This window comes from Zalophus californianus, chromosome 7, assembly GCF_009762305.2.
Source record: "Zalophus californianus isolate mZalCal1 chromosome 7, mZalCal1.pri.v2, whole genome shotgun sequence".
Taxonomy (NCBI): Eukaryota; Metazoa; Chordata; class Mammalia; order Carnivora; family Otariidae; genus Zalophus; species Zalophus californianus.
The window spans coordinates 20,343,646-20,362,683 of NC_045601.1; the positions used below are offsets into that span (position 1 = coordinate 20,343,646).

The 19,038-nt window shown below is 35.3% G+C and overlaps 1 protein-coding gene across 10 annotated transcripts in view; it reads left to right on the forward strand.

The window, feature by feature from the left end:
- SHPRH (SNF2 histone linker PHD RING helicase) overlaps positions 1-19,038 on the forward strand; it is an 89,557-nt gene that overhangs the window by 40,983 nt on the left and 29,536 nt on the right. For 9 of the 10 annotated variants that reach the window (XR_003521348.1, XR_003521347.1, XM_027601574.1 and 6 more), the window contains 10 exons: positions 509-597; positions 2,302-2,394; positions 3,755-3,862; positions 4,817-4,959; positions 8,652-8,825; positions 9,140-9,202; positions 10,156-10,381; positions 12,618-12,761; positions 14,001-14,102; positions 18,213-18,284. Coding sequence is in view for 8 of the 10 variants with exons in the window: in XM_027601574.1 (XP_027457375.1) it covers positions 509-597; positions 2,302-2,394; positions 3,755-3,862; positions 4,817-4,959; positions 8,652-8,825; positions 9,140-9,202; positions 10,156-10,381; positions 12,618-12,761; positions 14,001-14,102; positions 18,213-18,284 (1,214 nt within the window). In the remaining 2 variants the exon portion in view is untranslated. The remainder of the gene's footprint in view (positions 1-508; positions 598-2,301; positions 2,395-3,754; positions 3,863-4,816; positions 4,960-8,651; positions 8,826-9,139; positions 9,203-10,155; positions 10,382-12,617; positions 12,762-14,000; positions 14,103-18,212; positions 18,285-19,038) is intronic. The other variant, XM_027601576.2, reaches the window with a different exon arrangement.

The window sequence follows — 19,038 nt, forward strand, 5'->3', positions numbered from 1 at the left end:
CCCTTTAACTTCACTAAGAGGAAAATCATCTAAATTAAAAGTATATTCAGAGTTTGTTTTTCAGTATAGTTTTAAAACCTAAGTATATCTGATTGGTGTTCAGTGCTATGGAATTAGCAGAGTTATCATCGGCTTTTTTACTGGCGCAGTCATATTAATACCAAGTCACATTCCTTTTCTTTAAAAGATGGTAAGGTGTATAGGCGCCTGGGTGGCTCAGATGGTTAAGCGTCTGCCTTCGGCTCAGGTCATGATCCCAGGGTCCTGGGATCGAGTCCCGCATCGGGCTCCCTGCTCCTTGGGAGCCTGCTTCTCCCTCTGCCTCTCTCTCTCTCTCTGTCTCTCATGAATAAATAAATAAAATCTTTAAAATAAATAAGTAAAAGATGGTAAGGTATAATCATTATTATATTTTTGCAGTAGACGTTTTTATATGATAGATAACTAGATCACATTGGGAGCAAAATATATGATTTTCTTACGCTCTAAACACATTTTAATTCTTCAGGTGAGTACGCCTTGGCAGCAGAGCTCTACAGGGAAGTGTTGCGTTCATCTGAGGAACACAAAGGGAAACTCAAAACAGATTCACTCCAAGTAAGTAAGCACTAAACAATTTCAAGTATATAGTCTATTTATTTTTTACAAAATAATTTTTCATGATGATTTTCTGATTTAATTTTTGGAGGTCTCTTAGGAAAATCTGAATTTTTGAACTATAACATTTAAGTATTGAAATGCTTCCCTGTCTTAGTCCTGTCCAGTGGATCATATACACAAGGTACTCTAGCTAAATGGTAAATAAGGACCACTTTTATTAATCTTACTAAGTTTAGGTGGGACTTCTTTATCGTTCACAATCTAGACCTTGGGACCCACATGTTCACATGTACCTCAGCGAGTATTGTAGGAGTGTTTGGGGGAAAGAGGAGAAAATTAAATGCAAGCCTACTTATATTCTGTATGGGCGAGGATTACAGAAGTCAGACCTTCGGTCTTAAGCAAGTGTGTTTGCCTCATGGAAGAAGGCAGAAATGCAAAGGTAATATGCTCCTGAAAAAAAGAAGCAGACGTAGAAAAGTGGGTGAGCAAACAGATAAGTCCAGTATGCCTGAGTCCAGGAATGAAGAGTGAGCCATCAGCCTGTTTCTTCCTTTTGGCTTTAATAATCCTATCTACTATAAACCATGGCACACTGACTGTTTTGCTGTATTCAGTCATATTAGCCTCTCTGCTCCCTTGGGATAAAAATAAGGGGATGAAAGAGACAGGTGTTCTCCCCAGTCTGTTCTACCACCTTGTTCAGGAAGCCACAGAAGGAGAAGAGGAGCCCGGTTTCTACCACTTGGTTTCCATAGTGCCATTTACAGGTTTATTGTTGCTACTCAGTATGATAGTGTTGCTGATTGTATTATCTATGAAGCCATGTTGAAAAGACCTAGGACATTTGAGGTGACTCTTCAAAGATGAACTCTACAAAGATCTGTACCATGGCCCGTAATCTGTAGCCAGACAGAGTAAACCTTTATAGTCTAAAACCACTAGCACCAAATCAGATCTTAGCAGGACTCTTTCCTGATTATCCTTTAGTCCTTAGCTGTCTTCCCAGGTAGAGTGAAGTTAACAGAAATTACTTATTTCTTCTCACAGCCCTTGACTCCAGAGGGAGCCTCTAACCAGCTGCAGACTCAGTATCATAGGGAGAAGCCTGGCTTACACTGAATACAGAGCTAAAAGATAACAGTTTTCTCCTTCTTCCTTATATCTTTACCGCTAGCTTCTCCCTTTTCCACCCCTTAAGTTCAACAGATCCAGGTCACAGCCCCGTTTTCCTATGTATTTTGTTATCCTTATTTTTATGATAATTGCTAGGCTTATGCAGACTCAATTCCCGGAAGAGGAATCAATCAAGTCTGGGCAATCAGTCTTTCTACTTTACTGGGCTTACTTGGCATAATCATAGTTCCCTATATAGACAAAGGCACGTATAATAGACGAAATATACTGTATTACACATTCAGCTAAATGCATAGACATATTTCATAAGACTGTTTTCTTCCCTTAGGACTGTGTATTTTTAATTGAAGAAAGTTTATGCCATTATGAATTAAGACCTTTACTTATGAAACTGATTTTGGTTTTCTCTGAGGAGGCTGGTGCTCAAACTGTGTTAGAGGAAAAGTTTTCAGTGATCTGATCTTAACGTGGTGTTAGCATTCTGTATGCCGTATTAATAGTAGATTCTCCCTTAAGAGTCCACTGCATTGACTCTCAAAATTATTGCCTTTTGTGTGTTTGTAGAGACTTCATGCTACCCATAACTTGATGGAATTGTTGGTAGCCAAGCACCCAGGGATACCTCCTACCTTACGAGATGGCAGACTTGAGGAAGAGGTAATTATTTTTTTATTCTGTCTGTAAAGGAATCTTTTTTTCAGACTTTATCCCACATCTCATTAATATTTCCGAGTAGTAGTATGTTTGAAATGAATTGAACCTGTAAGTGGGACTTTTTTATTTGAATTAAGATACAAAGTGAGATTGTATAAGTATGTACAGCCCTTTCTTGATATTGGATGACAGTCTAAGTGTTGGAGATTTTTAAATGAAATCTCATTCCCATTGCAGGTGTCTAATCTTACATACAGTCAGTCACTTGTTTAAATGCCATGAGTGACAGGAAATTCTGGGAGACTGTCCAGTCTATTAGTAGTAGATAGCTCTAATGACCAAATAATTAGAGCCAAATTAATCGGAAGGTTGTGACAGGAAAAGGAGAAATGCATCATGGGAGAAGAAGAAAAAATGTGTCACACTGGATAGATAGATTTCCAAGGAGACCACATTGTCATTTTTGCCTTTCATAGAATATGAAGCCACAGATCCAAGAAATCATCTACTTCAACCACCAACGTTTGCAAATGAAGTAACAGAAGCCCAGAGAGGTGAAATGGCTAGTCCAAAGAGATGTATCTGTTCAGTTGAACCTCATGAAATTGCCATTTTTGTAAGTCAAAGGGTCTAGTGTTGGCAACTTCACGTGGGTCAACCCACCTCTAAGTGGAAGGGTTAGGATTTCCTGTTCAGGAGTCTTTCTGGTTTTCCTTCCAATATCCCATGTCCACCACACCTGTGTTACTGTATACTCTCAAGTATTATTTCCAAACTGAAGTGATTTCAAAAAGTTGTAATAACTAAATCAGACAAATTCTTTTTTTTTTAATATTTTATTTATTTATTTGAGAGAGAGAATGAGATAGAAAGAGCATGAGAGGGGGGAGGGTCAGAGGGAGAAGCAGACCCCCTGCTGAGCAGGGAGCCCAATGTGGGATTCGATCCCGGGACTCCAGGATCATGACCTGAGCTGAAGGCAATCGCTTAACCAACTGAGCCACCCAGGTACCCTAAATCAGACAAATTCTAAAAGATTCCTTTGCCTCATGATTTGAAATACTGTTGTTCTTCCCACTCCCCCCCTTTTTTTTTAATTAAAAAATTAGAAACTTAGGAAGCAGACCCTTGGGATTTCTTAAATTTTGTGACTTACGAGTAAATGTGGTCTCTTTAATATCTGTCTTAGGAATTTCTAGCTTGGCTCTTATGTTCTTGACAGTATACTTACAGAATTCTTTGCTTAAACTGTGTTAAGTAGCTATATGTACCTAAAATAGACCACATTGTTCTTGCAACATTATACTGAATTATTTTCCAGACCTGGAATGAAAGTTTACATTTGTTTCCTGTTTCAACACAGGCCAAACAACTGCGAGAGCATTATATGAGCAAGTGTAACACAGAAGTTGCTGAAGCACAGCAAGCTCTGCAGCCTGTGCAGCAGACCATTCGGGAGCTCCAGAGAAAGGTGCGGCCCCAAAATGACTTGGCTTACCTGTGTTTGTCTCCATGTAGCATTTTGGACTTTGTCTTGGTTTGGAGAAAAACTTGAGCTTTCTTATTCATCTTGAAATTCTTAGTACCTAGTAGGGTGCCTGTCCCGTAATAAAAAAATGTTACTTGCAGTTCGCAGTGTTTGTTAATTGAATGAACAGGTGTGTAGATAAATCACCTATTTTCTTTTTTTTAAGCAATGATGGGTTTTCTCTGACCTTGTGTAGACAATAAGTTGTCTTTTGAAAAAAGTAAAGACTTCCATAACCTCCTTTTGATCTTAGATATGTATGTTTCCAGAATCTTTTAAGGATGTCAGAACATTGGAAACACGGGTATTTTTCTTACGGAATACATGCCGTTTGTCATTTCTAAAATTTCTGTTTATGAAATCAGTAGCAAGCCTAAAGAGGAGGCTACCACAAAACACATTGTCTTTTTTATTTTAACCAGTTACTCCATACTTTATTCTTCCTAATACATTAATTATTTAGTATTCAGGCATATGATTTTGCTAGTAATCATAGAGTATTATTGAGTAGAATCTAGTTCAGTTAATTGAAGATTAGCAGGATGTCTTTATTATGCTGAGAAAGAGACCTGTCACCTTTTCAAATATATACAGTGAATACTGAGTTTTCATTTTGGTAATGTATTTTTTTAGCACAACTGTGTTACACAAATACATACAGTAAATTTTCATTCATCCACAGTAGTCAGGAAACAGGTGTTCTCTTTAATTATGTATGCAAAACTTCTATGCACCCATTGTATATAGAGTATGTATGCTTGTCTCCCCCACTGTTATAATTCCTTGAGACTAGCATTTATTGCTTCCTTTGACTTTTTCACAGCACCTTTCCTAGTGATAGAAACATAGTGCGCACTGAAAAAAACATGAATTGATGAGCTGCTGTCTTTTTTACAGATTTATTCTAATTCTCCTTGGTGGCTGAATGTGATCCACAGAGCAATAGAATTTGCTATTGATGAGGAACTTGTTCAGCGAGTGCGAAATGAAATAACGAGCAACTACAAGCAACAAATTGGCAAGTTTTCTATGTCAGAAAAGTAAGAAAATAGTACAAAATAGGGTAACTTTATGGGTAATGACCCCAAATATTCAGATCATTTCATGTTAAGAGGTACAATTAACTATCCTAACATATTATGGTTATGAACATCTGGATTTTACATATTGTTAAGAGTACATCTCAAACAAATATTAGCTATAAGTCTGAAAAAACAAACCTGTGTTTCTTCTGTGTATTTAGTCATTTTTAAATAGTCTCTTTTTAGTGTTTTTTTAATCTGCTTAAAGTATATTCATTGTATCTTTGTTGGACGCACCAGAGCCAACTCTAAGCAAAGTCTTGAAATAGTCTTTGTTTTGGAGAAATTTGTCCTTGAAGAAAGGCATTCATGCTTCTACTGTGTAATTCATGCCCAGAGAGCTAAGCATCATAGCACCACAGTAGCCCAGGTTTTATGTTGTAGAGTTACCTGCTCTCTCCCCCATCTTTCTTTGTTCTCATCAACGCTCACCATTCTTTAGGGTCTTGGTCGATATGTTGGATTGTTGCTCTTATTGTATAAATGGTAAATAATTCTTCCCAAAGACCAAACTTATTCTTTATCAAAAGTATCCGCAGTGATTTCACCCAAAGGAATGTCAGTCTAATGTGGGGACTTGAGGAATTGTGGTAGGACTATTGATTCTAGGTAGGGGACAGAGAGAGATCTTTTATTGCTTCTCAGATCACATCCCAGTATAAGGTCAGCCTTGGGATTAATGTTGGTTTTCAGTGAAGAAATTCAGCCTAAGAATATCTTTAAAATGTTTTGAAGTGTTTTCTTTTTTTTTAATGTTAGGGATTTTAATTTTTTTTTTAAATATTTTATTTATTTATTAGAGAAAGAGAGAGAAACAACATGAGAGGGGAGAGGGTCAGAGGGAGAAGCAGGCTCCCCACTGAGCTGGGAGCCTGATGTGGGACTCAATCCCAGGACTCTGGGATCCTGACCTGAGTCAAAGGCAGTCGCTTAACCAACTGAGCCACCCAGGCGCCCTAAAGTGTTTTCTTTTACTCTTTTAAAGCCTTTCCAAATGTCTGCTAAAACCCTAAAGAGATGTGGTACGTTTCCCATGTGTCATTACTAATTTAGATGTACAATCATCATCTTTTTCACCATACAGAACCTGACAGGCTTCATTTCTGAGGTATATGCAGTACATTAGACTCCTGAGTGCATTTCCTTTTTCTCTGTTTAATCCAAGAGTCACCATTCCAGGATAAGTTGTCTTTTAAGTCATGATTCATTTTATCCAGTTTTAAAGCTATGTACTAATGTGTTCTGCCAGCATTGTATCAGCTGAAAAGAAAAAGTAATTTTGAAGTTGTTTTCCTTAAATCACATAGAAACTACTTAAAAGTTGCAAATTCCTATATATGAGAACATAGTCCCTAGTAAAAGTCTTGACGTCCCAGGGCTATTAAAGGACCAATAGGTAATGTAAAACAAGCCATTCATTACACATATTTTTCTCAGAAACATTAGACATAAATAGAAAGTAACAAACACTTCTAAAATAAAATTTTTTTTAAATGTTTAACTTACCATCTGGGAGAGTTAATATTTTTTGTATTGCATATACTTTCAAAGATCATTTTAATGTGCTTCTGTGTTTTTCAGTGAGATCCATATTTCAGAAGCCAAATGATTCATGCTTACTTCTTACCAATTCTTAGGAAAGGAAAACCTTAGTTTTCCTTAGATTAAGAGCACAGGTAGATTCTTGAGTCAGACTGCCTGTGTTCGTTCATATCCCAGCTCCACCACTTACTAGTTCTGTGACCTTGGGAAAGTTAGATAAGCTCTCTGTGCCTTAGTTTCCTCATCTATAAAACCACGCAGCATTGTTGTGAGGATTAGTAAATTAATATCTGCAAAGTGCTTGTGTATTTAGAATAGTGCCTACCGTTTAGTGCCTACCACTAACATGTAATTATAGTCTTCTTTTTCACTTAAAGGAACTGCAAGAGAGAATATTGCTAAGACGGTTGTATTATGATAATTTTTTTAGCCCCTGTTGCATAATTTGCAAATAATACTGAATAATAGTGATGTGAATAATACTGATAGCTAACCTGTGTTCTTGTATCCCCATACAAATTCTTTTAGAAATTATTGAGCAGCTATTCTATGTCTCTTACATATTTTTTTAAAGATATGGTCTAATTCTTACCTTCTAAAAATTAGCTTAATGAGGGGTGCCTGGGTGGCTCAGTTGTTAAGCGTCTGCCTTCGGCTCGGGTCATGATCCCACGGTCCTGGGATCGAACCCTGCATCGGGCTCCCTGCTCAGTGGGAAGTCTGCTTCTCCCTCTCCCACTCCCCCTGCTTGTGTTCCCTCTCTAGCTGTTTCTCTCTCTGTCAAATAAATAAAAAAAAATTTAAAAAATAAAAATTAGCTTAATGAGTAGACAAACCCATGAACAATCTGAGAAATATAAGTATGTATAAACACTTCAGCATGACAAAGTACTAAAATGAATAATATTTTCAATGAACTCTACGGACAGAAAGAAACGGATTAGTGTTGTAAAATACTGGGAAGCCTTCAGGAAGGAGAGTGGACTCTTTTGAACAATTTGGAGAAATGAGCGTATGGCATTTTAGGAAGGAGAACCCAATAACTCCATTTCCCATTTTCTAATTTCTTACTAGTCTTAGGTTTTCTTTCTCATTTCATAAACCCATTCATGTACACCCGTACATTTCTTTCCTTGGCACATTTCAATCAGCTTATTAAAAGAGTTAAGAGTATTGTGTTTGAGGGGCGTCTGAGTGGCTCGGTCGGTTAAGCATCTGCCTTCAGTTCAGGTCATGATCCCAGGGTCCTAAGATCAAGCCCCGCATCTGGCTCCCCTCTCGGCAAGGAACCTGCTTCTCCCTCTCCCTCTGCCTGCCACCTGCCATGCTTGTGTGCTCTCTCTCTCTCTTTCTGTCAAATAAAGAAACAAAATCTTTAAAAAAAAAAAAAAAAGTATTGTGGTTGGATTTAACTCCTAACTCTGCTACATGATACCTTTGTAACTTAAATTATTTTAATTCATTAAGCTTCATCCATGACATGAGCACAGTAGTATCTGTTGAGATTATACAGGAAAAGAGCTTGGCAAAGTGCCTGGCATTGTAAAATAAATGCTTAGTAAAATGTATATACATGTAAATAATATATGTATTATAAAATATATGTAATAGTATACATGTACACACACATTATATATATGTATGTATGTATTTATAAACTCTTTGCAGCAAGCAATATAACTCTCGGCTATTTTTCTTCTTTCTTCTCAGTTTTTCTCTTCATTTTTCATTCTGCAGTCACCTCTCCATATAAAGCAAGGATTTCAGGAGGGACATTTGTAGTCAATCAGCATTAAAAAAGAAAGAATGTGGCAATCTTGGTCTTTCAAAGACATCTGAGACAGAGACAGATTCTGCAGACTCTGTTTCAGTTCCTAGGGACAGACTATCAAAATTTTGATATCTTTTATAGTAAATAACCCAATGTTATTATACATTGTCTAGTAGTAGATTGAGCATACTACTAAGTAAATTCACTCAATGTAGGCTAGGTAAAATTGTTGCACATTTTCTTGAATGTTTTATTTGGTAACCATTTTCTGAACTTGAGGAAATTGACCTACTCTTCTTTTCTTTGTGCTGTGTGTGATGCTGCTGATGGGAATTAGGTTCCATGACTGCAGAGGTCTTCAGTTCTTACTTACTACCCAAATGGAAGAGCTAAATAAATTCCAGAAGCTAGTAAGAGAGGCTGTAAAAAACCTGGAGGGACCTCCATCTCGTAATGTTATTGAATCGGCAACAATCTGCCACCTCCGACCAACCAGACTTCCTCTCAACTGGTAGGTAATAGAAGTCATGCAATGAAATGGAGTCATTCCATTCAAGCTAGATTTCTTCTGAGAGAAGAAACAGTGACTCATCTAATAAAAGTTTTTTAATTTAAATTCTCACAGAAGTGGAAAGAAATACATTATTAATCTAACTTTTAAAAAACTCTCAAGGACCACATACTGAAAACTGTGTATTTTTTTTCTTAAATGGCATATGTGTTATAAAGAAAAGGTGAAGTATAAAATACTAAGCCTCTTTTAGAAATTACCTGATTGGTAGTTATGTTTGTAAATATTTCTCTGATCATTTCTTTCCTTTTCAGCTGTGTCTTTTGTAAGGCTGATGAATTATTCACAGAGTATGAATCAAAGCTGTTTTCCCACACGTGAGTTCTCTGATTGATTATCATCAGGAGAATGAAATGTTTACAAAACTTGGTGTTTTGATTTATAAGACTGTATTTTCCTCACAGTAACCTTCCTGTGTTTTTTCTTTAATTACATCAATTCAGTGAACTTTGGCATGTGATCATTTAACATCTTCCAGTTTCACTTATACAGAAGTTACCCCAAATGCTCATGTCATCTAGTAATGTGTCATGAAGGGACAGTTTAGGGGAGTGATAGACTTTGAAGTCCAACACATTTCAACTCAAATCCCTGCCCACTATTGCGGGCAGATTGCCTCTGTTAAGCCTCAGTATCCTCATTTGTGAAATGAAAATAAAACAACACTTACCTCATTGAGTTTTTTATGAATATTAGATTTTAAAATGCACATAATTGCTTAACATAGTGCATGATACATAGTAAGTGTTCTGTAAAAGATTAGCTTTCATTATTAATATACTTTCTCCAACACAAATTGGAAGTTCTCATCCTGTATCAAGGAGTGAGTGCATAATGGTTGTGGTATTAGCAAAATTACTCCTATTTTACAAACAAATTGAGAAAAGGCCAAGTTCTGATTGCCTTGAAAAAAAGGAGATTGACAGTGTACTTTGAGATCATCTAATTTGCCTGGTTGTTGGTGGTGGTGGTAGTTTGTGTTTTGTATTATGGTAATTCTCAGAGCTAGATTTTAGCATAAAAATGTATAGCCATTTTTTATGTCACACTGCTGTCAAGATACTGGACAAATTTATAATGCCTCCAGCATTTTTAGAATTACTGTAGTTTTCCAAAGACTTGCAAGCATGATCTTGTAGACGTGATATTGAAGGTTGTTGATGAAAAGTTATTGACCTTGCTTCTCTCTTGGCTCTGCCAATAGGACTTTTACAATGCTTGTTAACCCACTGACAGTAGTTACTGTTGTTTTGCTCTCATATGTTTTCAGAGTCAAAGGCCAGACTGCAATATTTGAGGAGATGATAGAAGATGAAGAAGGACTGGTGGATGATCGAATACCGACCACTAGCCGGGGTCTGTGGGCAGTAAGTGAGACAGAGCGATCTATGAAAGCATTGCTATCATTTGCAAAGTCACACAGATTTGATGTTGAATTCATTGATGAAGGAAGTACTTCAATGGACCTTTTTGAAGCATGGAAAAAGGAATATAAGGTACAGTATTTCAAGTTTTTTTTCCAATATAAAAAATTTTTCTTGTTTATATTTTAATTATTGCTTTACTTTGCTCTTTTCAGGGTTTTTAAAAATCTGCTTTAGAGACTTGGCATATCATAATTTCTGTTTCCCTAAAATGTAATGATTTTAATGAAGAATAATAAATCCAATAATGCTGAACAAATAAGGAACTTCTATAAAATTACTGAAAGGAAGTCATTATTAAAATGAAATTGATATGCCTTTTATTTAGCTGTAAAAATGTTTCATTCTATTCTTAGCTTGATCTTACACTGCAGTTCTGTGAAGTTAGTTTTGTTTTTGTTGTGTTTTTTTTTACTTTTGTTCTGTGAATAACAACCGAACATCAATAACTTTGAAGATTGGAGAACATAGTAAATATTTCTCAACCTACAAAGCTGGAAACCATTGCAGTTAATGGAGTAGAAAGTAGCCCTTTATATTTATATTTTGATAATTTTATCATATCACAACTTTGTACTTGATTGAGATTCCAAAATTCATTAATTTTGAATTATTCTTTATATTTGGATTTATTATCCATTATCTTGTTTTGCAGGTGGAATGGGTGAGGAAATGAAAGAACTGTTTTATTTATAATATTGTAATTCCATTTATATCTTTTAAAAATCTGAAGTTCTTGACTTTCAAAGTAAAATAAAAATTTCTATCCAGAAAAAGAAAATATGCTATCTATAATATCATTTCGTATGTTTGATAAATTGGGGAATAATACTTTTGTAGTTGAAATCACTGATTCATAATAATTTTTTTCTTCTCACATTATTCTAAATGCAGATGCACATTTACGTATAATTACAGCAAGTGATTGGAAGACAGTACTATATACAGTGTCCAGTTGCCCCTGCATTTATCCTCTGGGCATATTTTGACGACATACTATGTCTCAGGATTGCCTATCATGAAGTTTTCTCAGATCTTTGTGAATTTTTTTCTCTGTAACATTGCAGACTAAACTCTTAAACAGCAATGCAAATTAACAAGCCACTGTTACACACATCAGTTGGGGTCTACCTCAGAGCATAAAGTTAGTGAAGAAAACATATCAAAGATTTTATACTGACTGATAATATTTCCATAAATTTCAGAAACATATATAACCAAATTATTAAGAATGTGTAGATTAGTATAACTCAATTGAAAAATACAGAATAAGTCCAATTCAGAATAGTTATTAGTCCATTGTAGGGGGTTGAAGGAAGAATGTGTGAGGAAAGAGGGATGCAGTTGAGCCAGGAACACAGACTTTCCAAGGCATTGGTATTGTTCCCTTAAACTGGATGTTGAGTACTCAGTTTTATATTTTAGTATTCTTCATTATCATATATACATATTATTTTGAAAATGTGAAATATTTTATAATAAAAAATATTTCTTAAAAAAACAAAGCAGAGATTCCACCAGGCTAATATTGACCTATAAAGATTTGTGGTTCCCATGTATCATATGACCTCACTGATATGAGGAATTCTTAATCTCAGGAAACAAACTGAGGGTTGCTGGAGTGGTGGGGGGTGGGAGGGATGGGGTGGCTGGGTGATAGACATTGGGGAGGGTACGTGCTATGGTGAGCGCTGTGAATTGTGCAAGACTGTTGAATCACAGATCTGTACCTCTGAAACAAATAATATATTATATGTTATAAAAAAAAAAGATAGCAGGAGGGGAAGGATGAAGGGGAGGAAATTGGAGGGGGAGATGAACCATGAGAGACGATGGACTCTGAAAAACAAACTGAGGGTTCTAGAGGGGAGGGGGGTGGGGAGATGGGTTAGCCTGATGGGTATTAAAGAGGGCACGTTCTGCAGGGAGCACTGGGTGTTATATGCAAATAATGAATCATGGAACACTACATCAAAAACTAATGATGTAATGTATGGTGATTAACATAACATAATTAAATAAATAAATAAATAAAAAGATCTGTGGTCCCGCCAAAATATCTTCAGGTGTTCTGTTCTAAGAATCTAAAGGTGCAATATTCTGCAGTGGCCTGTAGAGGTTATTCAGTCTTACATCCTCATCCTAGAAAAATGGCCCAAAAATTGCTTGTGTCTTAGACACTTACTGAAAAAAATGTGTATATCTTAGACCTCACTGAAGACTTTTGATCATGACACATTTTGGTGGTTTTAACCGTTTTAATTCTGTGCATTAATTACCACTGTCTTTGTGTTTTCTGTTTTCCTAGTTGCTTCATGAGTATTGGATGGCTCTGAGGAATCGTGTGTCTGCTATTGATGAACTTGCAATGGCTACAGAACGACTAAGAGTGCGTCATCCTAAGGAGCCAAAGCCCAGTCCACCTGTTCTGCATATCATTGAACCACATGAGGTAATTTGCAAGTAAATCACAAAAAACATAGCCAATAGGTGTCACAAAAATCCAAGGTCCATAAAAAAGTCAAGACAGTGATTTCTTCATAAGAATGTACTTATTAATCTCTGCTCTTAGTTTAAGCCATATAAAAGTGTTCGGTTTTATACGTCAAAATGGACAAGGATGAACAATGTCATATCTAATACATGCATAGAATTCACTGTTTGGTTCATTTGTTTCTCTTCAAGTTGCATATTCATATGTTTCTGAGCACCTTCTGTATGCCAAAATCTAAAGGGGGTCTCAGTCAGTTTTTAGACATATGTCCTTACAAGCTCCTTCCCTAAGAACAATCAAAAACTTTTCTTTTGCACTTTTTCTTTGCTACTGATGAACAGATATTGACAACTTATCTTCTAATAAATCCCTCTTTATATCCCAGGATGAAAAAATGACTCTCCCAACTTTTTATCTCCCATATTAAAATATAATTTCCTTTATAGTTTTATTCCTTGTATGTGAGGATTTTTTTGTTCTTGTTTTGTTTTGTTTAAGTAGGCTCCATGCATGGAGCCCAGCACAGGGGCTTGAACTCATGACCCCTAGATCAAGACCTGAACTGAGATCAAGAGTCGAACGCCTAACCGACTGAGCCACTCAGGCGCCTCTGTGTGTTTTAACTTTTAAATCTTTTTCTTTCTTATAAAGCTTGGAAACTTTACCTTAGAAAAATTTAAAAATACTCATTTTATACCAGCTCAACTTTTAAAGTATGAATTTTCAGTAATTTTTTCCTATGTAACCAAATTCCTCGTTTTATAATCTTCTGTCTACTGTTTTCTACTGGGCAGAGGAGGGAAGGGGTGTGGGTGTAGGTGTGAGTGTGAGTGTGTGCATGTGAAGGGAGAGTGCTTATAAAATCAGATCATTTAGTTTTTCTTTATCCCATGGATATATTACTGAAAATGTACATAAGTAGAATTTGGGTTTATTTTTATCCAATTTCAAGTGTATAGGGAAACTTCCTATTTAAAAGAATTTTGTATTGAGTTTTATCTTCTATAGAGCCATGTGGGTATATGTTTCCTTTTAAAATACCTACTATCCATTTTGCAAATTTGAGTTTTCACATGTCAATGGGTTTTCTTAAAATAGGACACGGTTAAATTATTGAGGAAGAATTTTACATGTTTAATATAATTTTACCATCTTTCTAAGAGAGAGAATAAAAAGTTGTGTTGTTTTATTTTTTAGGTAGAACAAAATCGCATAAAACTACTAAATGATAAAGCTGTTGCTACTTCACAGCTTCAGAAAAAACTTGGGCAGCTTCTTTACCTAACTAACTTGGAGAAGGTATTGTGTTTAAAAGATGCTACTTTTTCCCATGCTGTATATCAATAAACCTTTGTGACTCCTTCCATTTAATCTGTTAGTCACATAATTAGTGGTACAATGTTTTCTTCAATCTTTTGTTTGTGTTAATTATATCAGTCAGAACACTAGTTCTGTTTACAGTAACTACACAGATCACAATAGGTGATACCTATAGAAAATATAAGTTACACAGATTATGTAAAGGGTGTATACTCTAGAGTATAAAACAATATAAACAGACTGTCGTTCAAAACCTTGAATGGTGGAAGTATTGCCACCTCTGGGCAAAAAATGCATTAGTTTATATATACATATACATGCATTCATTAATACATACATGATTTTTTTAAATTTGTTATTTGGAACTATAAAACGTTCGGAAGTCTACTAAATCTGAAGATGTAATGATAAATTATTTAATGTAATTCAAAATACATTTTCTGAGTTGTGAGCAATGTATTATATTGGACATTGATGAATGTAGTTCCATTTTATTGCAAGGATAAATGGCTGTTGGCAGTACTTTATCAGAAAGAGATATAATAGATTCTTGGATAGGACAAATGAAGGAAAGCAGTAGACTAGAGTTGCTGCTGTAACTGATACAAAATACATTTAAGTGAATCAGTAAATCCCAGTGATGATAAAATGAGAAGTTAGATGTTCATTGTAAGTAAAATAGCGTGGTAGTTGAGAAGACAGTCTTGGGACCCAGGCAGTTCAGGTTTGGATCTTGACACCACTCTTTTCTACATATGGGACTTTATTCAAGTTATTTACCTCTCTTTGCCTCATCTGTAAAATAAATAAGAATAACAACATGATCTTGTACGGCTCTCTCGAGGACTGTACGGATTAATATATGTGAAGTGCTAGAGCAGTTCCTGACTTACTAAGCACTTTCTAGGTCTTTGCTACTAATACCATATTGTTACTGATATTACTGTGATGACTACTAGTATGATACGGGCAGGAGGAAACGATGTGGGGAACCTTTTTTTCTTTTTTTTTTTAAGATTTATTTATTTATTGAAGAGAGAGCACACGAGTGAGCACATGGGGGAAGGGACAGAGAGTCAAGCAGACTCCACACTGAGCACAGAGCCCTGCCACTTCACGGCCTGCAGTCGTGACCTGAGCTGAAATCAGTACTATGACACTTAACTGACTGAGCCACCCGGGTGCCCCTAGACGGGGGAAAACTTCTAAAAGTCAGTCTCACAAAATTCTAGCATTAGAGAAATAATGTTTGGAAAAAATTTCTTGATATTCCTGAATGTGAGCTTTTTAAATGTTAGATTTCTATACTTTAAATGTGAAAGTCAAAATTAAGAGATAGTTAATTGTTTGTTATAGGATTTAAATTGATATCCTGTATTTGTTGAATCAGTTCTTAAAAAATTAAAATTCTAGGGATATATAATCTGCCTAGAAAATTAAATTCAGCTAATAATAAAAGAAAAAAACATAAGGAAAATCAAATTAAGCTGATACCATTTCCTGCTAACAAGTAGGCAGAGATTTTTAAAATAACACTCCACAGGGGTGAAAGGTCACTGAATGGATATTTGATGTATTACCAATAGGAATATAAATTTATATAGCCCTTTCTTGAAAATACTTTAACATGAATTAACAATTTCAGAGAATTCATATCCTTTGACTCAGTAATTCTTAGAACTGTTCCTGAATATTCTAAGTAAATAGAAATTTGGGGAGTGAATTAGATATAAGGATAGTTATTGCAGTCTTATTTATAATAGTAATAAAATAGAAGACTAAGTGTCCAACAAAAAGTACAATGTTTACATGTGAAGTCATGGATTATTGTTACAGTGAGATTATGATATAAATATTGTAAATGGTGTCTTCAGGAAATAAATGAAATAGAATGCTCATGTTAGAAAGTTGAGAAAAATAACAAAAATAAAATTATAAATTTTATGTGACTGTGTTTAGTTAAATAAAAAATAATAAGCAAAACAAATTTTTACATATTCTGGCAGTCAGCAGATACTTATTGAGCACCTGTGACGGATATGCATTATAGTTGGAGTTTGAGAGAGACAGACTTGGTCCTTGGCCTCAAGAACTTAATTAATCACTTAAAATAACAGAATGGCATACATTCAAGAGTTCTGAAGAAATTTAAAGATGAACATGTTAGATTGTTGGTCAGCAATTTTCATTATCAAGTAACAAAAAAACTGGTAAATGTCCAGGAAGATTTCAAAGTATAAGGAAAGTCTCCAGTAAACATATATTGAATCACTATGTTGTACCTGAAATTAATATGTGTCGATTATATCTCAGTTAAAAAAAAGTTCTTCAGAAGAAATTTTCTGAATACTAAGCAACCACATGAGATCTTTCATAGTCTGGGGACTGCTACTTCTGTATGGGAATAGCAGTGATGACTTGCCATTACCTTATTAACATCTTATTTTTAAAGACAGTGGAGACTTGTGGAAGCAAAAAGGTTGAGGTGAAATGACATTCCAGGGAGGGAAGAGCTCTTTCTAGATGAGCTGAGATTGCTGGCCATTGTCTTGCCTGAAAACATTTGCAGTATCTGGATATAGGCTGAGATTAAGGTCAGTATTGTAGAGGGACTCAAACAGGAGAAAGAGAAATCAGTAGAACTTTTGATGGCCAGGTGAGTTAGTATTACATTTTGGAACTTTGAGGAGCTTCAGATGCACAACAAACTTTACTTATTTGCTAAGTGATACGGTTGCATGACAGCTGGGCCTATACTAGAAATACAGAGTGAAATCTTAGTTTCAGCAGCACTTAGGAGACAGTTCCTCCCCAAGAGAGCAAGGGGCCAACAACAAACACATAACAGGTCTTACCCTTGAGACATTTGAAACCACAGTGGCTTGATTTTGAACCCACCTTAAAACCCATCCCCCAAACCAGCTCCGTTTTTTATTGGATTGAGGTCATCAGCCACTCACCCCTCAACCTAACTGCCTGCCAGGGTAGGGGTAATCCTCTGTGAAAGAAAATAACATCTAATTTTGTCTCTGCAGTTTGTTGTATAAACAGACTAAGTGTAGCATACAATAAGAAATCACAAGAAATGTGCAAGGCAGGAAAATGTGACCAGTAATTAAAAGGGAAAAAATGAACAATCAAAGCAGATCTACAAATAATCCAGATTGCGGACATAGCAGGAAAGGACTTTAAAGTAATTATGATTCATACATTAAAGAGAGGAAAGGCGGACAACATAGATAAAATGAATTGGAATGTATACAGTAGAATCAAGTGGACATTTTGGAAAGGCAAAATCCAGTATCTGAAATTAAAAACTGGTTGGATGGTGACTAGACACAGAAAATGACAGAAGTAGTGAATTCAAGTATGGTTCCACAATAAATACCCAGTTTGAAGAAGCATATACATAAAAATAAAGAGCAGGATAAAGTGAAAGAGATGTGGGACACAGCCCTATGATTGGCATACATGTAATTGAAGTTCCAGGAGAAAAAGGTAAATGGTACCAGAGCAACTTGAAGAGATAAGGGCTGAGAGTTTTCCAAAACTGATGAAAGACCGTAACATAACGTCTTATAGATTCAAGAAGGTCAGAGAGCCCCAAACAGAATAAAAATGAAATTTTTCAAAAATATCTATGAATATCATAAACTGCAAGAAACCAAAAATCATGAAAAAAAATTTAAGCAACTAGAATTGGGACAAAAAAACTGGTGACTGTATACCTTCTCCTTGTTAACTACACAGAGAAACTGTTTGCTTTAGCATTTTAAAGATGGCATTCCACTGTTAACCAGGTTTCAATAGCTTTATGCTGTGTAACCAGGTAACAGTGGAACATCTTTAAAATGCTATTTTTAAAAGTGAAATTAAGATGTTTTTAGGTTTAAGGAACTTAAAGAATTCCTTCCCAGTAGACTCACACTGTAACAAATATTAAAGGAGGTTCTTTGGGCCAAAGGGAAATCTTAATTATCAAATTTATTTAAATAGCAGTTGCAGCATTTACTTTTATAAATGAGTTATAAAATGCATATCAGGTTTTAAAATGCAACTAATCTCTTTTTTAATTATTTTTTTGAACAGTCTCAAGATAAAACATCAGGAGGTATTAATCCAGAACCTTGTCCAATCTGCGCTCGGCAGCTGGGAAAACAGGTGATATAATAATTAATAGCATGTGAATTTATAAAACACTTTACACTTTTCAAAGGCATTTACCTATCATAGCTCTCTTTTTCTCTCATGACAATTTTATATGCAAGGCAGAAATGACCTCCACCTTAAAAATAGGGCCAAAGGTTAGGTGAGAGGCTTAGTGCCACATATGTTTGAGCAGTGTTCCTCCTTAAGTGATAGGTGAAAACATATTTCTAGAATAACCCTACATTTTTCATTAAAGATGCATAGTTCTGCTTATTGTTTCCAGTCACAAGATCAAGTCTAAGTAATTTGACTTTGTCAGTTTAACATGTTTATTTGGTAATTGTACAGAAATATAATAAAGCATACATAGATTTACTTAAGGTATTACAAAGGTGTATAGTAACATAGCTCTTACTTGGGATTATTAATATTTAATAACCAGCCTTTAAAAAATAAATAATATCAATCCTGGGGGAATTTAGATATGATTTTTACAAGGCCATTTTAACAAGAATAAATCTTTCAAATATTGGTGTACAAATTTCTATAAACTTAATGGTACCATATTAGTTCTCCTCAAAGAGATTCTTTTATCCTACCAACTGTGATTTTTGAAACTACAAATTTCTACTTTGTATGATAAATCAATATATACAATATCAGAATATTAACTGCTTCTCAAAATTTGAAGTGACTAAAAGTGTTCTTGGCTGTTGTTTTCTATGGAACCAAGAGTAAAAAGTTAAATATATGAGCCCCACATTCT